Source organism: Cimex lectularius, unplaced genomic scaffold (assembly GCF_000648675.2).
Source record: "Cimex lectularius strain Harlan isolate CLEC.00 unplaced genomic scaffold, Clec_2.1 scaffold304, whole genome shotgun sequence".
NCBI classification, from domain to species: domain Eukaryota; kingdom Metazoa; phylum Arthropoda; class Insecta; order Hemiptera; family Cimicidae; genus Cimex; species Cimex lectularius.
Genome location: NW_019392948.1, coordinates 278,692 through 303,621, shown reverse-complemented (window position 1 = coordinate 303,621; position 24,930 = coordinate 278,692). Strand labels below are relative to the sequence as shown.

General features: G+C 34.4%; 1 protein-coding gene across 1 annotated transcript; it reads left to right on the top strand.

Annotated features, from left to right (window-relative positions):
* Nucleotides 1-2,023: 2,023 nt before the first annotated feature.
* On the top strand, nt 2,024-24,930 carry LOC106669489 (protein transport protein Sec24C). The gene is made up of 17 exons (XM_014399010.2): nt 2,024-2,341; nt 14,716-14,893; nt 14,963-16,071; nt 16,724-16,894; nt 17,233-17,400; nt 17,466-17,841; nt 17,897-18,012; nt 18,088-18,291; nt 18,380-18,586; nt 18,652-18,778; nt 18,937-19,097; nt 19,169-19,348; nt 23,697-23,898; nt 23,959-24,153; nt 24,222-24,404; nt 24,471-24,664; nt 24,742-24,930. Exons 2-17 carry the CDS (start codon nt 14,752-14,754, stop codon nt 24,880-24,882), a joined length of 3,876 nt encoding a protein of 1,291 aa, XP_014254496.1. The 5' UTR covers nt 2,024-2,341; nt 14,716-14,751; the 3' UTR covers nt 24,883-24,930.

Here is a 24,930-nt window from a genome sequence, read left to right as displayed (position 1 = left end):
TTCTTTCATACTAACTGCCATAAAAAATGTACTCCCTTTCTAAATTTTGATGTTTCAAGAAATTGAAAATTAAAAATTAAATCTGTGAAGTTTGATTGATGGATACGGCAAGGTTGAATACTAAGCCCACAGTTGTTTTTTGTCTTTTATAATACATGCTTTCAATAATGTCCTATTTTACATTGATACTTTTATTTATTAAAAAAAAAGTTTATAGAAATGGATAAAATTCGTCTGCCAGAGGACGTTGCAAGAGAAAATAATAAAAAATAATAAATTATATAAAAAATCAAGGATGGATATTTTAACTAGAACAAGATAAAATAACATGGAATATTTTACGTAATTTTTTTAAAATTATAAAATCCAATCCATCCGATAAAAAATTAAACTGTCCCTTTTACGTTTCAAACTAAACAATCCACACTAATTGATATCATTATATCATTAAATCCGGATACAAAAGTTTGGCCCTGTGTGAGAGAGTATCCTCAGCTACATCACTTGTTTTATGTTTAACATAGATTTTTAACATTTATTTTCTCATGTGTTTGTAACAACTAAAATTGCAGTTTTAAAATTATTATAAAAACTAGAGAAATATAACTATTTTTTACAAGCTTGAACCGTACACAATCTATTTTGGTAAATATTTTAATTTATTATAATAAATATATTTATAATAATACAAATAAATAATAAATTGATAATTTTAGGGCATTACAACAGGCACATATTTATGTATAATTTAAGCTAAATTATCTTTCATTATTTTTACATGTGAGAGAGTCAGTAACCAGATCGAGATGCTCAAATGGCTGCAGTTCAGTACAAAATACGCGAGAAAGACAGGAAAGAGAAGGAATACATGCGGAGGGCCGGCGATGACCTCAGCTGTTTGTCGGCCCATAAACCTTCCACTTTATATATATATATATATATAAATATTTTTATATATATACAACATGTTTTTCGTATAAATTATTTAACTTGCACTTATGTATGTGTATGTCTATACATGTATATATTTCCTTATTTAGCTTTATACCTTTTCCAATTAAAATTTTTACTAAAAGTCATACTTAATCAATATAATTTTTATATTCAATAATTTCGTGGTCCGATTGACCAATTAATGTTTTTTGGTTGAGATAAAAAAGTCAATGGCACGAGCGGGATTCGAACCCACGATCTTCGGCTAGATACGCCGCTGCTCTACCATTTGAGCTATCGTGACCTCGATCCACTCGGACACCAACTTCCATCTCAACCCCACCAATTTTCATAATTTTTATATAAGTGTTTTTTTTAGTATTATTTGTATAATATTTCAAAATATGTTATATTAATTTACAATGACAATTTAAAAATTTACAATAACAATGATAAATATGATCTTTTGTTACAGTTGATGATTTTGGCCTGCCAGATGGAGAACTCAACCTAAAATTTCTATATTGTGTACATCATTGTTTAAATTCATTTTCACATATCACGTATATTTGTATAATTTAAACAATGTTTATAAATGCCAGGCCCTGAATATGATCTCAATAATCATCGAAACGTTGGTACGATAAAGAAAATGTTTTTCTAAACCTACATCACACCAGTCCGCATCTCATGATTTCGAAATAATCTTTTTATTTAATAATTCATACTTCCAATTATTTGTTATTGAATTGAAATTATAAATCAGTTGTTTGTTTAATTAACTCCTAGGTATATTTGTAAATACTGTATAATTTTATTAGGTTTTGCCTGTAAAATAACTTTTGGTGGAGGTTTGTAGAATTTAGTGACCGTTAATTAAAGATTATTTGGAGATAGTGAGATGCGGTCTTTTGTGATGTAGGTTTAGAAAAACATTTTCTTTATTTTACCAACGTTTCGACCTTTATTGAGATCATCTTCAGGCCCTGGGATTTATAAACAGTTTTAAAATTATATAAATATATAAAGATATGGATTTATGTAATGATGTACACAATATAGAATAATATAATGACACAATATAATTTTTTTATAAAATTAAATATCTTAACAACGTAATTATTGTCCAGAAGTTGTTTTGTGGAAAGGTTTGGGCGGGTGGGCGGCCGGCTCATGTCCGTCGGCCCAGAGACGTCCTTCCCCCTACAACACTGACTGACGTGTATTTGCAATGCGCAAGTACACTTTCTGCCTGACGTGGCAGTGGCTCTAGCTCTGCTCTGGACGGCACGACTCTAGGACTCGTGTCATTTCTTGCGTGCCCGAAGGAAAAAGGAAACTCAGACCGTCTACGCCGCTGTTTATTATGCCCTGCGCCTGAGACCCGGCAGACTCGAGACAAACGGACGTAAGCGGATAACTTTATATTTCTAGCTCAGACCATGTCACCTGAATACCCGACAACTCTGGTGTTTTTTTAGATGTATTTCCACCTTGTCAAGTTTAATAGAATACAAAAGGATCCATAAGAAAATCTCTGGGTTCGGAACATTTTAAAAATAACCACGCTGGGTGGTTTTGTCAGGTTTTTCCAGGGCATGGGCTTAAAGTGACATTCTAAATTTTCCACTTCTTCTCCTTACATAATACTATTGCAAAAAACACGATATTTCTTTAAAAATATCATCGATAAAACGCACCGCTTTAAAGTTCCCTGTGGTCAAACCAAAATTCCCCTCGGCAGATTGTAACTAGATTGACAGATTGGTCGAGTTCCAACGTGACGTTTTCTTGTTTACAAATTGACCCTAAGTGCGTTTCATAAAATTTTCGTCTTTTAATACTTTCAATTCAAAAACTTACTCATTAAAATATATTAAAACAACAAAAAACATGCTTGACATTTCATCCTGGGTAGGTAGAGACAACGTTTTTTAAGATTTTTTTGTTGAACGTTTCATCCTATCTGAGATCGTTATCTTCATTTTTTCTCTATATTTTTTTTTTATCTTCATTCCTCTTCCATTCAGTCAAAAAGCCTTATCTTTGTTCGCTCAGTTTCAGCATCTTGTCAGTTGGTCGTACCCGCCTTCAGACATTTAAAATTGTCGTTTCATTTATTTTACTTACTACTTACAAATTTCAAATATGACTTACCAGTCTTAATACTTTATTTAATTTTAAAGCAGATTGAAAACTAATATTGAATCATCTAAGGCAAAAAAACTATTGTAGTTTTCTCCAGTATGTTCTGTCAGAGCGTTGAATTTTACAATATTTTGCTTTAAAAAAAATGCTGTAATATTTATTTCTAGCAAAGAAATAGGTTTTTTATGAACCATATTGTTTTTTTTGGTCAAGTTTAAGCCTTTAAGGTCTTAAATTCAACAAGTTTCCGCAAAGTCAAGTATTGTCGTATTTCTAGGATGTAGAACTTTCATTTAGCTGATTTTTGGTTTTCTCTTTAATGCTTTTTCATCAGAAGGTTTTTCTAACTATTCCAACGTCTGCTGTGAAGATAAATGTTAAGGTGACAAAGCATCAATACATTGAGCAGGATGTAGATGAATTTTTTTGGATTGTAATATACTGGATTATTTAGAAATCGTGAGATGCGGTCTGGTGTGATGTGGGTTTCAGAAAAACATTTTCTTTATCGTGCATTCCGACCATTATTGAGATCATCTTCAGGGGGGGAGTAGAAATACTTTGATTGAATATAAAAAAATATTTATTTGCATTGTATAAATTCACTTTTTTCCACATCCTACATGTTTTTGTTAAATTTAAACAATGTTTGTAAATCCCAGGCCCTGAAGATGATCTCAATAAAGATTGAAACGTTGGCACAATAAAGAAAATGTTTTTCTGAAATCTACATCACACCAGACTGCATCTCATAATTTCTGAATAATCATTGACAAATGGTCACTAATCGCCAGTCGCCACATATTATACTGTATGGTGCAAGGTATCAATATTTTTATCTTAGGTATAATAAATATTTATTTATATCTTACCTACAAATATATTTACTATGAACCAAATTCATTAACTGTCTAAAATTTTGTTTTGAGAGTTTTTTTTTTTGTTGAATATTTGACAGGATACCACAGAGTCATGCAGTGTCATGTACTAGACAATGTCATTCATTGGTCAGGATATAGATGAATTTTTGTGCGTTATAATATTGCACTGTATGGTACAAGTTACAAATAGTTATCTTAACTGGAAATATATTTATTATGAACCAAATTGGTTGGCTGTCCAAAATTTTGTCCTGAGTTTTTCTTGATTATTTGACTTGCAGGGTCAAGCAGTGTCATAGTACTGGACAATGTGTCATTACATTGAGCAGGATGTAGATGAATTTTTTTTGCATGGTAATATAATACTGTATGGTACAAGGTGTACCTTAGCTGCAAATATGTCATGAAATATATTTTGAACATATTATGAACAATGTAAATATTTATGTGTGGTGTTAAGTGACCGTTAGCCAATGATTATTTGGAATATCGTGAGGTGACCACACCTCAGTATGTATATCTATGTCGTTTCATTTATTTTACTTACCACTTACAAATTTCAAATATTACTTACCAGTCTTAATACTTTATTTAACTTTAAACCAGATTGAAAAGTAATATTGAATCTAAGGCAAAAAACTATTCTACTTTCTCCAGTATGTTCCATCAGCGGGTTGAATTTTACAATATTTTGCTTTAAAAAATGCTGTAATATTTAATTCTAGCTAAGAAATAGGTTTATTATGAACCATATTGGTTTATTGGCCAAGTTTGAGCCATTAAGGTCTTAAATAAAACAGGCTACCACAGTAAAGCAATCTCATATTTCTAGGATGTAGAGGTGTGGTCTGGTGTGACGTAGGTTTTAGAAAAGCATTTTCTTTATCGTGCCAGTGTTTCGATCTTTATTGAGATCATCTTCAGTGCTCAAAGTGTTATTTTTCCATGTAGATGTGTCATTCTTGTCTGTCGTGTTTAGAGTGCCCTCTCTCCGCAAGAATGGTGCATATACGCAGAAAACAAACACTTCGAGCCCTGAAGATGATCTCAATAAAGATCGAAACGTTGGCACGATAAAGAAAAGGTTTTTCTAAAACCTACGTCACACCAGACCGCACCTCACGATCTCCAAATAACAAATATTTATCTTAGCTGCAAATATTTTTATTATGAACCAAATCGGTTAGCAAAATTTTGCCATGGAGTTTTTTCTTGAATATTTGACAGGCTACCACAGAGTCAAGGATCATTGGATTTTTAGGATGTAAACCTTTGATTTAGTGGATTTTTGGTTTCCTCTTTAATGTTTTTTCATCATACGGTTTTTACAACAATTCCGAAGTTGGCTGTGGAATTAAATGTTAGGGTGACAAAGTGTCATTACATTGGGCAGGATGTAGACAATTTTTTTTTGTATTGTAATATTATACTGTATGGTGCAAGGTATAAATATTTAGCTGCAAATATTTTTATTATGAACCAAATTGGTTATCTGTCCAAAATTTTGCCATGGGAGTTTTTTTCTTGAATATTCGACAGGCTACCACAGAGTCAGGCAGTGTCATAGTGGTAGAACATAGACCTACAATTCAGCTGATTTTTTGTTTTCTAAAATCATTAGGGCCTGGGATTTACAAACATGTTTAAATTTAACAAATACATGTCTGATGTGGAAAAAAAGTGAACTTATACAATGCAAAAAAAAATTTTTTTAAATATTCAATCAAAGTATTTCTACTCACACAAATTGTTTGTTTTCTGCGTAATTGTGCCATTGTGAGTAGAAATACTTTGATTGAATATCAAAAATATTTGTTTGCATTGTATAAATTCACTTTTTTTCCACATCCTAAATGTATTTGTTAAATGTAAACAATGTTTGTAAATCCCAGGTCCTGAAGATGATCTCAATAAAAATCGAAACGTTGTCATGATAAAGAAAATGTTTTTCTAAAACCTACGCCTCACCAGACCGCGCGTCACGATCTCCAAATAATAAATATTTATCTTAGCTGCAAATATTTTTATTATGAACCAAATCGGTTAGCTGTCAAAAATTTTACCATGGGAGTTTTTTCTTGAATATTAGACAGGCTACCACAGAATCATGCAGTGTCATAGTAGTAGAATATAGACAATTCAACTGATTTTTTGTTTTCTAAATCCTAAATATTCTGAAGTCTGCTGTGGAGTTAAATATTAATAGGATTAAGTGTCATTACTTTTCTGCGGGATTTAGACGTTGAATATTTTATGCTATACTGCCTTTTGCTATACTATATATTTATTTCTTAACTAACAAATAAATTTATTATGATGAAATTAGTTTGCTGTCCTAGGTTTAGCCAAGGGAGGGTATCTTAACTATTTAAGGCTACCGTAGTCAAGTGGTCATATTGTACTAGAATGTAGGTCCCAAATTTAGCTGATTAGTTATTTTTATCTGTTATTTATTATTATTATTTTTAATTATGGCCTTAAGTTTTCCATGTTAGGAAAGACAAGTTTGGTATATGTATGCATATTTTTTTGATGGTGGAAGAGGAGCGAGAAAAGAAAGGCCAGGGACAAATTGGAAATTGAACCCACATTAAAGGCAGATTTATATTAGAACGTGCAGGGAACGGGGATGGCTGTCACGTCAACATATTATCTCATTGTTTTCAAGTAGGATAGTTTACATTAGGGCCTTACGGCGCCCCGGAGCCAGCCCGCAGCTCTTTCTTTCCCCATCCCATATAGTATAACTCCACCCCTGTCAGTACTCAACACGTAACATAAGTGCAAAACATTGATGAGTCATTCTAAAATAGCCATAAAAACTTTTCCTTGTCATAGTTCAACTTCTTGTAGAGGGTAACGAATTCACCTTCTTATCCCCTTTTCTTCCAAGCTGGATGTAAATCCCATCTTCTCTTTTCGCCTTCTTCCTCATCAAGAGCTACAGCAATAGCTGCTAATTCAACAGTGTTAAAGTTCATGTTATTATCGCGTGCGCACATACAAAAAGCATTTCCTGACGTGAACGCTAGAAAAACTGATGAAAAATTGAGTTGAAGATCCCAGCCACTGCTGTGCCGTAAGCAGCCCGGTTTAATGTAAATACAAACGCCTTACGGGACTCGTTCTCCAACACGTCCCGTAAGATGCCCGTCACGTTCTAATATAAATCGACCTTAACTGGGTCTACGAGCCAAGAGCCTGTCCCCTAGCCGATTTTTGGCTTGCTGTTTAATGTTTTTCCATCAGGTTTCTTAATTATTCCAAGTGCATCTTAAATATCCAACAACATATCCATATATTTAAACAAAATATTTTAATCTTTTTGCTGTTTACTCTAGAATTCTATCACTTGTACTGTAGGTTGTTGAACAACATACTGTAGCATTTAATTCTCTGTATTAACAGAATGTTTTCACCATTATTGCATGAATCCTCATCAGTGTCAATTACATTTGGATATCCTACAAAAAAATTGTTTACATTGTTTTCTATTATTAAAATATATTATAATACGACTATACATTTTATAGAATTTACTAATATAATATATTTTAATACTAGAAAACAATGTAAAAGAATTTTATAGGATGTACAAATGAAATTAAAACCGAAGAAGACTCATTTCCCGATGTCGAAAATGCTCTGCTAATAAAGAAAATTCCATGTTGCAGTATATTGTTCAACAACCTACAATACAAGTGACAAAATATATACTTTTTGCAGGATTTAGAAGTTGAAATTTTGGTTCTCTATGGAGCAATAAATAAACATTTATTTCTTAAATTGTGAGATTTCTATGTCCTGTAGGGGTGATGAACTTGTAATATGGTCGTTACCGATCATCCAAGTCAGTCTTATCGTCATTCTTTTTGTCAGTCAAATGTATTGGGCATATCTTCATTTAATTTATTTCTTAGCTAACAAATAGGTTCAAAATGAACCAAATTGATTTACAACATGTTTAGCCAAGGCGCCTTAATCTTAACTATCCAACAGGTTGCCATAGTTATGTGATTCTTACTACTATGTTGTAGACCTTAAATTATACTAACTTCAGTATTTTTCCTCCATGTTTTGGCATCGGAAGGTTAATTAACTTTTCAGAAATCTATTATAAAGTTTAATATTAACGTGATTGTCATTAGTTTTCTGCCAGATGTAAAAGTTGAATTTTTTAAAATTATAATGTATGGTGCAACGGTTAAATATTTAGTTTTTACTAACAAATACATACTAATCTGTTTGTAATGAACCAAATTAGTTTGCTGTCCTAATCTTTTGCCATGGATTTTTTAAGCTATTTAACAGTATATTGCAGAGTCTTAAGTGCCATGGCTAAGTAGTGTTATGTTTCTCACACAATTACACTTTAATGTTTTGCACTTTGCTATTTTTAAAACAAAATTATACTTAAATTAAATCTAAATCATCAATCATTGCTGACAAATAAATAAACCAAGTTGTCTGCCGTTTGAATAATCTGTGAGTAAACTGTTCAAAAGATTACCACTTTTGTCACTCTTTTCTCTGTAGATGTAGATCTGAAAATTTTATTCTTCAAATAGTCTGGTGGGTGAACTAATCAGAAGCTGATTCTAGAGTTCAAGAATGAAAGGAAGACTATTTTATGTCTGATGTTATTGAATACTTAAATTTTATTTCTTACCTAAAATATGCAATTGACATACTAGTTTCACAAAAAAACGGATTTCTCATAAACGTTTGGACGTTGGAATGTTTCTTAAATATTAATTGAAATTAAATTAAATTTAATGTGCAAAAGTATCACAATTTTTCTGTGATATGTAGAGGTTGTGATTTTTGTATCGTACTATATTGTGCAAGGGATAAATAAATTTATTAGCTTACAAACTCAAAATAAGCCATTTATTATAAACCAAATTGTTAATTAGCCAAATTGCTCTGCTGTTCACAATTTTACCATTTATGGTTTGAATGTTCTGTTTCTGGACTATTTTAAACTCTACCATCGAGTGCCATCCTTAAAAGAAAAGTTGACAATGAGATGAAATGTCCTGTAATTTCTGCTTCATGTGGACTTTGAATTTGTTTTGATTTTTTTTAAAACTAATTCGGCCTAACATGAGAAAATCTCAGCTTCTCAGCAAACCAAAACATATTTGCATGGCAAATTGACTTAATAGATAGCTCTGAATGTTCTGTTTGTACCACAGAGTCTAGTATAAAGAGTAAAGTGACTATTATCTCTTTTAGTAGGTCGTAGACTTTAAGTGTTATATAATTTGACTACATATTGCTTAAATGAAGGCCAAATCTCTGTTTTTTATAATAAAGCATGTTGAAGAAAAAGTTGGATGTTATTATCGAGCCGTTTGGTTTCTTTTATTGGGCATTTTCCAGGGTTCAATGTCCATGGAATTTCCTTTGATAATTAGCAAGATTATTGTAATTATTGTATCTTTTCTCCCTTGGCTACCGGCTGGTAGTTCTATAGAAAGGTAAATTCATCCAGGACAGCAATTGGTTTGCTTGTTACTGGCTAGAAATTAAAAAAAAATTTATGGTAAGAATTAATAAAAACTATGAATGCTTGATTTCAAATTGTTCACTTGTAATAAAATCATAAACTTATAACTTAAAGCAGGAGTCAAATAGTAAATGTGTGATTCGGTTTAGTGTGTTGTACACATATAATATTATGTATTTTACTAATTTTGCTAGATGACTATTTAAAGAAGACTAGGGACAATAATAAATGTAGCAGTTTCAACATTTTTTGCAGTGCTGAATTGTCAATTCAATTAAACAATAAATCTTTGGTCAGTTAATTAATTGGTTAATTTCATGGTGATTATTTCTTTTTTCTTCTTGTTTGTCAAGAATCACAGCAAAATTGGCATTCAGATAAGACTTGCAAATCACTGCAAGTAAAGTAAAATAAGTAATTCTTGTCATAAGGAGGGCTTAAAGTCTTAAATTACCTTGTGGACGTTGACAAGCGATCCAAACCACTTTACAATACTTTTTTCCCCAAATTTTTAGTATTTAAATTCCAAAGACTATGATGGGATTTGAACCTAGAATTACTAGTATAGACACCTTAACCACTTGGCCAGCACAGTCCTCCAAAAAATCACTACAGTAAACATTTACTAAATTGAAATTCAATCACTCAATTTTCATCTTTGATCAGTTTGATTTGTCATCTAAATTATTATTAATTTATCTTTGGAGTAATCAGTATTATTGTTATATATTTTCAAACAATATTTTCTAGCACTTTTATTTCACTACAATTAATAATAATCAATAAATACTTAGCATTGAAGTCATTAAAATTAGCGAACTTACCTAAAAGGAAAAACAAAATTAGTCTATTCTATCAATAATTCAGAAATATTAATCGGTATTCAACAAGCACTGAATGCTTTGAGTTCTGGGTCTACTGAATTCAGCCAATAGAGAAGCTCCTTTCACCTTGCCTCTTTCTTTTATTCTTTATTATTTGGAGAGGATTTGATATAAGAGTGGATCATTATAAATTACCTTAGAAATCCTAATTTTTCCTCTACTAATACTCGTAATATACAAATTCCTTTTCCCTGATGCCATTTGGGTCTAAGGAAAAAAGTTTATTTTCATATATAATCTCCTTACTGTTTTCGGTATTGTCGAGAATTCTCTCCTTAGTTAAGTAATTATTATTCTGATCATTGAGATTATAAATTGGAACATTTATATTTAGTTTAGTTGTGTAAGAGATAAAGCTTGAAAATTTTTAATTAATTAACTGAAAACAATAGGTTGAAAATGTCAAGAATTGTCATATCAAGTTATGTAATTATGTAGTTTGATGCTGCCTGATATTTTTTTGTCGATGTATCATATGCGTTTCAGCTTCTGACAGGAATGGCAGACCAAAATGAACAGAAACAACCAGGTCCGTCACAATTTAAATAATTGTAATTCGGTCGTTACTGATCGTTTTGACCTGCCTTTCCTTGCTGCGTTGGACTGTCAGGCTTATTTTGGCTTCTTGGCCATTATCAGTAGATGGTTATTGTGCCTTCTTATAGCCTAGCTCTGAAAATGGCAGAATGTTGAAATATACTTGACAGACCTGCCCAGCGAGGATAGACCAAAATTATACAAACAAATTACAGGTACCTGTCACCACAGACCACAGGCCACCAATCTCAAAAGTTAAATAATTGTATTAAGTTCGGAGAAATGAATATCAGTTATCAAAGTTATTAATGTTAAGCTAATGTTAGGTATAATGAAAGTTGAAGGCATGATTTTTACAAATAAGGAAATAAAAATAATTTCTTTTTAATTTCCAATACAAAAGTTTGCTTTTAATCAAGCTTCTTTAGTTTTAGTTTATGGTTTAAACAATTTGAAATAGTCACACTCTTGAATTGTTATGTGAACATAGACAGACGGAGATAATTGAAAATTGATTGACATCTAGTATTGGAACTGGCCGTGATTTTACATAAGAAAGTTTTGTTTCCAACACGGCCATCTTCAGTTGTTAATAACAGTTAAAATTGATGAAATTCTAACAGCCTGACCTCAATTTCTTCCTTAGAACAATTTCTATTTGAGTTTGATGTTACATCGGGACGATGAAAGAACGGAGAAGTGGGGAAATGTAATTGTGTTGTTTGCAAGCCAATAAACTTAAAAATAGCCATCACTCAGCTCAACTGATTAAAAGGGCAAAAATAATATACTTAATATATTCAACTAGTGGTACTTTAAGATTTAGCAATTTGAATTGGCTAGTGTAGCAAAAGTTTTTCTTTTTTACTATTGTTTTGTAAATATTTCTGTATAAACTTGGGTTTTTGTTGAATGGCCTAAAACAATGTTTATAAACAAGGAATCATTCATTAATCATTTTAATGTCATTCTAAATTAATAAATGTTAATGGTTTGTAAAGTTTTGACTATTATAATGGCAATACAATAATGGCTTGTTTAATAAAGATTTGGTTAAATATTTTTTATCAAATCAAAAGAAATAGATTTAAACATTCACCTTGTGGTCATTTGTTATGGTTAAGACAAAAAGAAAAACATAAAAACGAACGAGAACAAATAAATGCAAGTTCATTGACATATTGGTTAAAAGTCACTGCCACATCGTTTATGTGTTTGCTTTGTAGTAGATGTTTTAGCAATTAACGAGCCCAATTCAGCTGTGACTAACCAGATGAAATTTGTCTGTGAAAGTCGTTAATTCTTTCTGAGCGTCAGACCCTCAAGTTAGAATCTTGTAAATCAGACGGAAGAAACTTGATAATAAAATCATCACATATTTCTTTAATAATAATAATAATAATAATAATAGTACGCCTGATCTGTGGATATTACCTGTGTTCTTTATAATTAATTCTTTTTATCTAAGATTTTTGGTTGAGATGAAAAATTAGTGCCATGAGTGGGATTTGTACCCACGACCTTTGGCTCCATTTTCAGTACCCTCAGTATGGTATGGTATGGTGGAAAGGATACTAGGAAGCGGGGTTTGTATTCCCCAGACACTGCAGCCTTTTGGCTTATTGTACCTTCCTAGTTCCTTAGTTCAGTCAATAGACTCAATCTTTCTTCTTAGAAGTATCAGGTCATTGACTGTTGTTGCTGCAATTTGATTCCCTAAGTCTTTTCCTTATGTTAGGTTAAACCTCCATTGAGTTGTTGCTTCGCATTCGAAGATGATATGAGTGGCTGTTTCCTCCTCCTCATTACATAATCTGCAGATGGGATCATCGCATACCCATGTTGTATAGATGTTTTCTCAGATACCAGTGACCGGTTAGTAGTCTCACCACTCCTCTGACTTTTGCCCTCTCCAATTGCAGCAGTGTTTTTGCCAATCTTGGTGAGGGTTGTTTCATCATAAGTTTACTATGTCTAGCACCGCTAGAGTTTATCCACTTCTCTTTTTTGTTTTGCTTGGATCCATTCTACGATGGAGAATTCTGTGTTCGTTTTTGTTATCCCAAGGATAGGTTTGGGGCCTAGTTTTGATGCAATTCTTTTATATGCTAATGCTTTAATAGCTGCTTGGCTGTCTGATCTTATGAGGATGTTTTTGTAAGTGTAACCTTTTCTAAGATTTTCCAGGGCACAAGCATTGATGGCATGTATTTCCGCTTGAAAAACCGAAGTATCCTTCCCTAATGAGTTTGATTGCTCATATTTTGAGCTTGTACAGAAAATGCCTGATCCGGTTCCTTCGTTTGTTTTGGAGCCATCTGTGTACCATATCATTGAATGTGATGCTCTCCTGTGTTCTTCCTCTCTTTTATAGTCTGTTGAGACTTTATAGGAAGTTGTGAAGATTGTTTCCGGGATTATGTAGTCAGACCCCATGTTTAATAATGGGTGTCTGATTTTGTTGATTATAGTTGTATTCCCGAATTGTTTAGTTCCTTTCCAATTTAATTGTTTCTGGAGCCTAAATGAGCTTTTCCAAGCCTCTCCTTGAATGAATATTTCTAGTGGGGGTAGGTTTAGCAAGGTTTCTAATGCGTTTGTAAGGGTTGTTCTCATCGCCCCTGTGATACATAGGTTTGTAATGCTGCTCTAGCCACTTGAGCTATTCTAACTTTGACACCAACTCCTCATCTCAACCTACAACTGTTCGAATTTTCTCTCTTTTCGGCATATTCGATTTGCCAGGATTTGATTCTCAGCGACTTACGAAGTGGCCCTGGGGAGCTATTAATTAGTGATGTAATTACTTATTTTTAAATTAAATTAATCCATATTTGTTTACTGGTCATAATTGATTGTATTAATTATTCCAATTAATTATTCTTTCTATGTAAGGATTTTGGTTGAGATTAAAAATTAGTGTCTAGAGCGGGATTAGAACCCATGACCTTCAGCTCAATACACCGCTGCTCTAACTTCTTGAGCTATTGTGACTTTGATACCCTCGGACACCAACTCCACAAAATTTGAAAATATGACAAAAAGAGGGAAAATTCAAAAGGTTGTAGGTTGAGATGAGTTGGTGTCCGAGAGTATTGAAGTCACAATAGCTCAAATGGTTAGAGCAGCAAATTGAGCCGAAGGTCTTGGGTTCGAATCCCGCTCATGACACTGATTTTTTCATCTCAACGAAAAACCTTAGATAAAAAGAATAGTTGGAATAATTCATATGGTCAATTATGATCACTAAACAAATATGGATTAAGTTCTTTGTAATTTTATTTTTGCCGGTTATTTTATAAAAACGCACAAAATATTAAATAAATAGAATCTCTTTATGAATATTTTTTTCCTTTTAAGTCTTTTCAGAAATGTTTATCATCTTAGGTCAGCTCAACCTAACAGAACCGTGACACTGAAGATGAGCTCAGATTGTTGTGTAATACACTTTCACTTTTGTTGATTAGGTCACAACTTTTCAAATCTTAATCATTCAATTTGTAAACATTTAATTTAAAAATAACTGCAATTGCAATAGAGTTGGTTGTTTTTAAATACACAAAAGTACTTAAAAATTTGGCAACTAAGCTTATATTTATCATATATTATTAGTTTGTCGACTTATAAGTTCATTATTTTTGTTAAGGGTATGCTTAATGAAAGTCTTTCTGTTTCTTGTATATAATATTAATTTAACACGAACAACCTTTTTTCAATCCTTCTTATACAAGCAGAAGGTAAAATTTGGGAGTTATGACTTGGGACATTCGCTGAAATAGCATTTTAAATAGTATTTTATTAAGAAGAAATTTTCTTTCAGGTTTATTTTGATGATCGATTTAGTCAATTGCAAGCCATGAATCCACAGTATATGGCTCAGCCACAGCAGCCCCATTATATGGCGCCACAAGGATATGGTGCATACCCTCCTCCTCTAGGAAACCAGATGCCTCCAAGTAGTCAAGTGCCTCAACAACAAAATCAGCCTCCTCAGAATGGTTAATCTGGTTTTATATTTAATTTATTGCGTGTAAAAAAATATGTAATTCAAATGTTATTATTTTTAGGAGTGCAATCACAAGAATCACCGATGAGAGAGCCCAGAGCTGAGATGGCATCTTTCGGCCAGCAGAATGTAAATGTGCCGCCATCTTTCAATCAGAATTCAAACCTACCTCCTAATATGAATCAAGGACAGATGCCGTCGATGATGATGCAGAATAAGGCCCCACAACCGAACCTTCAATCGCAAAATATAAACCAGATGCCTTTGCCACAAATGTCTCAAAACAAATTGCCACCGACACAAAACCCTACTACTCAAAGCATGGCTCCATTGCAAAATAAAATTATGCCACCAACCACGACCTTAGCTAACATGATGCCTCCCACATCCAACCATGATAACATGATGCCCCCAATGTCAAACCAGCCAAATATGATGCCCCCAACGTCAAACCAACCAAACATGATGCCTCCAACTTCAAACCAACCCAACATGGTACCCCCTACTTCAAATCTTGCCAATATGCCTCCAACTTCAACTCATGCTAATATGATGCCCCCAACTTCAAATCATGCCAATATGCCTCCAACTTCGACTCCTGCTAATATGATGCCCCCAACTTTAAATCATGCCAACATGCCTCCAACTTCAACTCCTGCTAATATGATGCCCCCAGCTTCAAATCATGCCAACATGCCACCAACTTCGACTCCTGCTAATATGATGTCTCCGACTTCAAACCATGCCAATATGCCTCCAACTACGACTCCTGCCAATGTTATGTCTCCAACTTCAAACCACGGCAACATGATGCCTCCTTCTTCAAATCGTGGTATGATGCCACCGAATTTGGCCACTGGCAATATGATGGCACCTACATCAAATTATGGTATGATGCCACCTACTTCAACCCACGCTAGCATGATGCCTCCTGGGCCCCTACATAATAACATGGGCCCACCAATGAACTTAGGACCTCAAAAAAATGTGGCACCTCAAAATAACATGGGCCCACAAATGAACTTAGGACATCAAAATAACATGGCTCCTCCAATGAACACTGGTCCACCACAACTAGGCATGCCAATGCCAACGCAAAACCATCTGGTTAAAAACATGGCCAACATGAATCTAAACGGACCCCAACCAATGCAGCCAACCCAGCAAATGGTAAGTGAAGTTTCTTTATAGTTTACTTCCCTAGAACTATTTTTTATATTCAGTATCTTGGTTTAACAAGATAATAATAAATTAATAAAGAATAATTATCGATTAATGGTCACTAATCACCACACATAAAAATAAATCTTTATTAACCCCACATCACATTGCGTAATATAATGTTTTAAATAAGGAATCGTAGATAATTTTGTTTACATTTTTGATATTAATTACATGTTTTTTTAAATTTCATTCTTGTTACTGACCCAATTTTACTTTTCTAAAAGTACTGATTCACGGAAAAAGATAATGTTGAAAATCTGGTGTTATAGCAGACTTTTACATTATGAAATTTTCACCACAAGTGATTATCCTTAAGCAACTTGCATGCCCGGACAAAAAAAATTAAGCACATAAGAACCTACGTTTATAATTAGAAATGACTGATTTATGTACTGAAGTTGACTAGTTTTTTAAGCTTGTATTCAAATTATAATTTGTTGTATTGTTTATATGAACAATACTGATCGTAAAACAATGGTCTGTGATCACCTTTTTCCGTATTAAAAAAATGTTCTTTTAAAATAAAATAACTGATAATCAATGAACAACATAATTTTCTTGTCTAGGATTAAAATTACTGAACATATTTTATTTTCAGAATCCAATGGGTATGAAGTCCCCAATGCAGAATTATCCAAGCCATGGTTATCCAATGATAAACGGAGGCCCTGGCCAAATGCATGGAAATGGAATGCCTGATCCAAACAGTACAGCAAAACCGAACATGCCACCATCTATGCACCAGCAGCCTGGGCATCCTCCCATGATGGTAGGCTTTGCACTGTGACATTTTTTTATGACTTTTTTTTATATAAATCAATGTATTCTTGAAAATGTTAATTTATTTACAGAATTAGTTTTATAATATACAAAATTATTCCTACATTGGTTTCGTACAAAACATACCTGAAAATGAATAGATTTGTCACTTGTTCACTATTTGATATTAATTCTGTACGATATTCATACTTCAAATCATTGCCTTTTACTGCCTCCACAATATTGGATACGTGGTCACTACAATTGCAAATTGTGCATGCATAGTTTCAAGCATAGCGATCATGACAAGGATGTTATATGCATAATTTTTTTTTTTTTTCATTCAAGCCTAACCAGCAAGCGGCATACCACGGAGCCTCATCACCCGGTTCTTACCCACCACCACAACCAGGCTATCACCAGCAAGGACAACATCCCTATCCAGCAGCCCAGCCGAGTTATCCCGACCAACAACAACCTCAAAAAAGGCTAGACCCAGATTTAATGCCAAGTCCTGTAAGTGTTTACGCATTTTTATTAGATTATATAAACTTTTAGATTATAATCTATTTGTATTTCAGATGCAAGTGATGGAAGAAGACCAACGGACCAAATCAGGGATATTTTATACCAATCAGAAGGGTCAAGTTCCTCCACTCGTGACAACAGATTTTATCGTTAATGACCAAGGCAACGCAAGCCCGAGATTCATCCGCTCCACTATGTACAACATTCCAATCAGCGCTGATCTTATCAAGCAGACTGCTGTGCCTTTTGGTCTTGTCATCAGCCCGATGGCTGACGTGATGGAGGAAGAACAGTTGCCTCCTCTGGTAGATTTCGGTGAAATTGGCCCTGTCAGGTGCATCAGGTGTAAGGCATATATGTGTCCAAACATGCAGTTCTTTGATGGTGGGAGGCGTTTTCACTGCCTACTTTGTACTGCTTCGACTGAAGGTAATTTTCATCATACTTCTTTTGAGACCGTCACCACTATAATATGTCTTTGTAGTGCCTGAGGAATATTTCCAACATTTGGACCATACTGGATTAAGGGTGGATAGATTTGAAAGGGCTGAACTAATTCTTGGGACTTATGATATTATCGCCACCAAAGAATATTGTCGTGTAAGAACTCATTTTACTTTAAATAGTATTTTATTGTATAAATATGAAAACAATGATTTATTCTTTGTTACACAGGAAAATGTACCACCCAAGCCCCCTGCTCTAATTTTTTTAATTGACGTATCTTACAATAATGTGAAATCCGGCCTGGTCTCGCTTATATGCAGCCAGATGAAATCGTTCTTGCAATGCCTACCAAAAGAGCGCGGCCAAGAAAAATCATCGTTGAAAGTTGGATTCATCACATACAACAGTTCTGTTCATTTTTACAATATTAAAGTAAGGATTATAATTGTTTAATACATGTTATTTAAAAATTTTATGCACTTAATCAGTTGATTTTTAATATATTTTCCCCCCTCTATAGCCAACACTCGGCCAGCCACAGATGTTGATCGTGGGAGACACTCAAGAAATGTTCATGCCTTTGTTGGACGGCTCTTTAGCAGATGCACAGGAATCGGAAAGCTTGATCGACACACTGATGCAGCAGATTCCAGCTATGTTTGCCGACACAAAAGAAACCGAAACAATTTTAGGCCCTGCTATTCAAGCTGGACTTGAAGTCCTTAAAGTAATTAGTAACTTTTAATATTTCCTTAATAAATAAATTCTTTTATTAATAATATAAAATAATAGGCTTCTAATTGTGCTGGAAAACTTCTTGTTTTCCACTCTTCGCTGCCTACTTGTGAAGCTCCTGGAAAATTAAAAAATAGGGATGACAGAAAATTACTCGGCACTGACAAAGAAAAGACAGTATTAAGTGAGTATTACTGCAATTTATCTCTATTATCTATTTTTTTTACAAAGCAAATGTAGAAACAATAGTTCATATTATTAATTTTTTGATTAAAGGAAATTTAAAAAATTTAAAATTAATTCCAATTGTGCATTTATTTATTGTTGTTTGATTTTTTTTAGCACCACAGAATACGTTTTACAACAATTTAGGGCAGGAGTGTGTGGCAGCTGGCTGCAGTGTTGACTTATTTGCTCTCTACAACTCGTACATCGACCTTGCAACAATCGGTCAAGTTTGTAGGTTGACAGGAGGAGAGGTTTATAAGTATGCCTACTTTCAGGTATGTACTTTGAATACTAAATAGTTAGATTGTTTCTCAATTTTAAATTTTTTTATATATTTTTTTTGTAGGCTGATCTAGATGGCGAAAGACTGGTGGCAGATGTAGAAAAGGATATCAGGCGATTATGTGCATTCGATGCAATCATGAGGGTCAGGACGTCAACGGGTGTCCGTCCAACGGATTTCTATGGCCATTTTTACATGTCGAATACAACTGATATCGAATTGGCATGTATCGACCCCGATAAGGTACTGTCCATTTTTGTATTTTTTTCCAGAAATTAAATTATGTTGGTTGTTCAAAGGTAGAATTGAAAAATATGACCTATATGATGATTTGGATTTGGATTTATACACACTAAAGTCTGCACATGTACAGACATATGTAAAAACATGTGCCAAGTTGAGTCTTTTTTGCTTCTCCCCCCAGGAATTCTAGCTTTTGTGATTTACAGTAAACTGTCGGCAGACTTGAGAACTATCCACTCTAGGTATTGGCTGTCTGGAGGCAGACCTCCCCAGGCTCTGGGAGGAGGTGCTGTCAACAGCTAGGTCAATTCAAGCACCCAAAGCATGCAACCAGACCCATTCGTACTCACATTCATTCTTAAATACATTCACTCCTACTTAAGGTGGCCATTCACGATCACTCCAAATGGAACCGCGCCAAGCCGTACAGCTCCATTTGGAGTGATCATGAATGGCCACCTTAAGTAGGAGTGAATATATGAATCACCTCAACAATAAAATCTCAATTGGATGTCATTACCAATAAAGAATAAACATTTTTGACTTTTTGAGAATGTACGATGGAGATGTTTGCTCAGTGACAGAAAGACGGAGACTGCGCCAAAAAAACGAGGGTTTTCCCATTCACGACCAGGCCACCACGCCAAAATCCCCACCCTCCATGCCAGGTTTTCCCATTCACGAACGCGCCATGCCGTCGTTGCACCGTAGATATTTGGAGTGGCGCTATGGAGTTTGGACCGATCGAATATTCGGCACAGACGGGCATGCCAGTTCAGTTTGGCCATTGAGTCAGTGGTTTTTGGAACGGCGTCGCTACGTTTGGACTGCTTGGAGCGATCGTGAATGGCCACCTTTATACCATTTATTCAATTAGGGGGATAGAGTTCTCGATATTTCTCTTCTCCATCAACCTTTACATGCATCATACAACTAAGTTAATTGAGGGTGAATGATATTCTGCCATTGACCATCTCACTTTACACATTCACCCTAATAAATACACTCACTCTCAACACAACCTTTACACATATTATACAACTAATTTAATTGAGGGTCGATGGAGTACTCGTTCCGCCATTGGTCGATCACACATTCACTCTAATAAATACACTCACTCTCAACACAACCTGCCGGGAACACACTTACTCGATGCTACGCCATGCGACGCTACCCGATGCTACCTGATGCCTTCCCACGTTCTGGTGGGGTGTGTACATCTATCCGACGCAAGTACACATCGCGTACAGTCCACAGCGTTTATGATAATAATCACGATCACAGTCGCAATGCATCGTTTGTTCTTAATGCACTATTTTGAGCAAAACCTTGTAATAAATTGTTATTTAAATTTTATGAGCACAACCATCTAATAAATTGTTTGTTAATCTTAATTGTTTTAAATAAAGTTACTCTTAACCATCATAATTGTTTATAAATTATGTATGGTATAAGTAAATGTTTATAAAAACTTATGCATTTTTTATCTTGTTTAATTTGGTTTACATTAAAATAACATGTAATTAATATAACGACAAAATTGCATGTACTTAGTTTGAAATAAACTACAAAAAATATGAGTGTCCTGTTCTGATGCTACCCGACATTACAAAATGGTGTAATTTTACGAGCAAAACTATGAATAAATTATTAATTAAATTTTATGAGCAAAACCGTGTAATAAATTGTTCCATTTTTAGTATATGTACCGCTGAAGCGAGTACAATAAATTGTTAGTTAAATTCATTATATCAAAAAATCGTATTCTGGTGTTTTGATTAATTTTCTACCAAACCATTAAAATTAATTTTTTAAATAAAAAGTAATTTTTAATCACAGTTAATTTGGTTTATATTAAAATAAGTATGTTGTAATTAATATAACGACAATAATTCATGTAGTTTGAATAAAAATATAAGTGTCCGGTTCTTTTGTCTTCGACTGTAGTCGATGCGACCCGACGAAAATCTGGGCAGTGGGGATCGCAGAACGTCGGGTAGGTTAGCGTGGCATAGCATCAGGTAGATGTGCATGGGGGTAATGCAACCTTATGGAAAATCGGAGTTTGGATTTGCGTCGGGTAGCATCGGGTAGATGTGCACGGGGGTAATGCAACCTTATGGAAAATCGGAGTTTGGGTTTGCGTCGGGTAGCGCCGCATGGCGTAGCATCGGGTAAGTGTGTTTCTGGCTTTACACATATTATACAACTAATCTAATTGAGGGTCGATGGAGTACTTGATATTCCACCATCGGTCGATGACACATTCACCCTAATAAATACACTCACTCTCAACACAACCTTTATACATATTATACAACTAATTTAATTGAGGGTCGATGGAGTACTTGTTCCGCCATTGGTCGATCACACTTTCACTCTAATAAATACACTCATTCTCTATGCAAACTAGGTTACAAACACCATTATTATTACTGGTGTTTAATAGAATACAATAATACAGAACACCGTTACCTCCAAGAATTGGAACAGGGGACCAGCTCAAGCACAATTCTCCAATTGGGTGGTGTTCCTACGCACTCTCTCTATGGAGCCAAGGAATTGCACCATTCAATTAGGTGGGACAGATCGAACAACCTTTCTTTGCATGCCGGACACATACATAGTCTTTGGCCCAAAAGTAAGAGACTGTGCGTCAACCTTGCATGGCCTATTCTTAATCGGGTGAGGATGACCTTCTACAAGTCAGATCCTCTGAAGGCACCCATTGACAGTGCTATTGATACATGAGGGCTTCTCTGTCAATCCGGCCCATTGACGCTGCCACCTCTTTTAAGAATGTTTTTTATTGTATTCTTAGCGTCAGAGGGGATCGTGGTTGTTAAGTTTGGAGGTTGGGATGTCCCAGCTTAAGCCACCTTGTCTGCCTTTTCATTGCACTCCAGTCCTATGAGTCAAGATACCCAGATAGTAACCACCATTTTGCCAAGATGCAGTTGGTTCATGGTATCTCTCCAACAAAAGCACTACGAGAGGTCAAGGGTGAACCTTACAGCAGTAACCAGGCTGACTAAGTAGAACCACCATTGTCTCGAATCACCCCAGCACATGCCAGATTGCATACAGTTCTGCCATGTAAATAACCCTACAGTGTGGTGGGAGTGACCATGAAGTGGATGCACCCTCGCGATATATGGCACATACCACACTGTCAGTCTTAGACGTGTCTATAAAGACGAGCCAATACCCAGTATACCTCGATCTAAGTCCTAAGAACTTAGTTCGGTAAAGGTATGACACAGTACACGACTTGGCTAACATGGCACAACGAGTTTAACCAGGAGGATCCAGGATAGAATTGGTTACCCATCTCAAGTAGCATTGCAGTGCCATCTGTGTTTTCCCTAAGGCTTAGTACCCATGGGGCATTGAATTGCGCAATTTATTGAGTGTAAACCGGCGCTTGTAGTGAACACATGGAGAGCATGGACTAGAGCAATTTTATGATAGAAATCAAGAAGTTGTTTTCCTGTGATATCTCTATTGCTGCTATAAACTAAGAAGACAGAGGACAAAAGAGTTATTGGGTCGATTTTAAGAAATAAATTCACAATAATATGTTCTTTACATTCTAACCAAAATTACGAGATTATGAACCAAAAATTTGCAATTATTTTAGAATGTCAACTCATTATGCTTTTTTTACACTTGATTAAGTTTTTTAAAATAAATAAATAAATATAAGCCTTTAGTTCCAGCAGGTTTATTTACATGGGAAGCTTTTCAATTATTTTATAATCATCTTCAGCCCCTTAACTCACAGCCTTGTTATTTATTTATTTGTTTTCATATAACACGCGTTGTATGAAATAGACTACCAATTTTTGTCGATTGACAAGCGATTCGTTCCCAATTTTTCTATTGACAATTGCAGTACTTTGCCTACAGACATGAGTTGCATGTTTTTGTCTACGAGTGTGTAGCCTTTACAGAATAAATAAAAAAATTCTTCAAGTTGAATTTTTTTGCCTTTTCTGAGGCAGGTGTAGGGATTTCGTACAGAATTGTGTAACGGGTGAAATAGAGGGAAAGTTGAAAAGTATAAATTTGAGGACGCAGACACCACACCTAGGACAGTTGGCTTGGCGCACATGTTGCGTCTTACGCAGTCGAGTTAAAATGTATACATTTGCAGGGAGTCCCATTTTAATTTTATCACACAACTTCTTTTATCGTGATTGTAAATAAAGCCTCAAAGAGTAAATTAAGTCTGTAGGGAAAATTTTTTTTGTTGAAAAAATCTATCTCACCAGAACTATTAATAACAAATTTTGCTAGATGTAGGCTTTGTAAATTATCTTCCATTATTTATTTTAATTTTTTTTAGGCTGTGGCAGTAGAGATCAAACATGACGACAAATTACCTGAAGATTCAACAGTGTACATACAAACTGCTCTCTTGTACACATCCCTTACCGGCCAAAGAAGGATACGAATAATCAATTTGGCGTTAAAGACTTGTTCCCAGATGTCGGATATTTACAAGACCTGCGAACTCGACACGATAATGAACTTCTTTTTTAAACAATGTACGTTTTACAATTTGTGTTTTGTTTACCGGTTTGTTTTATCGATTTTTTTTTCTACAGCTGTGGTCAAAATTCTGGATACACCAGCAAGGGTGGTTAAAGACAACCTTGTTACGGTATCGGCCCAAATTTTAGCATGTTACCGTAAAAATTGTGCTTCGCCAACATCAGCTGGCCAACTTATTCTTCCTGAATGTATGAAACTCTTGCCAGTGTATATGAATTCCCTTCTTAAGAGCGATCCTTTATCTGGAGGTATTTTAAGAATAACAATTAAGTACATACAAAATAGACAAGCTTTAATGTTTTTTTTAAAATTTAAGGATCGGATATGACTGTCGATGACAGGTGGTATGTTATGGCTGCTGTCCTAACAATGGACATTTATTCTTCCTTGTTGTACTACTATCCAAGGCTTCTACCTTTGCATGAAATGGATGATGAATTTCCAATGGCAATTCGCTGCTCAGCAAACAAGATGGAAGATAAGGGTGTTTATTTGTTGGGTAAATATAATTTTTTTTAAATAGTATAATTATTTTCTTGAAAATGTTCAACAATCTCTTTTGTAGAAAATGGAATCTACATGTTCCTTTGGTTGGGTCTCTTGGTGCCTTCTGAATGGGTAATGGCCGTTTTTGGCGTGCCCAGTACTGCTCAAGTAGATACAGATAAGAATAGACTTCCAGTATTGAATAACCCTCTTAATGAAAAAATCAGAGGCATCGTAAATACAATTAACGCTGGGAGACATCGTACCATGAGGGTATGCCATTTTTTTTCCAACACATAATAAATATTTAAACAGTTTTTTTTAAACATGTTAATTTTTTTTTTTTATAGCTAACCCTTGTTCGCCAAGGAGATAAAATGGAATTGGTTATGAAACACTTTTTGGTGGAAGACAAAGGACTTGACAATTCTTCATCTTACGTTGATTTCTTATGTCATTTACATAAAGAAATACGAAGTCAAGTGAGTTAGCACCAGTTATACTATTAGGTGTCATCCAAAAGAAAAAATACAAAAAAA

Coding starts and splice junctions, on each gene's coding strand:
- LOC106669489 (XM_014399010.2), top strand. CDS start 14,752: ATGAATCCACAGTATATGGCTCAGCCACAGCAGCCCCATTATATGGCG. Junction 24,154..24,221: donor GAGCGATCCTTTATCTGGAG/GTATTTTAAGAA, acceptor TTAAAATTTAAG/GATCGGATATGACTGTCGAT. Junction 24,405..24,470: donor TAAGGGTGTTTATTTGTTGG/GTAAATATAATT, acceptor TCTCTTTTGTAG/AAAATGGAATCTACATGTTC.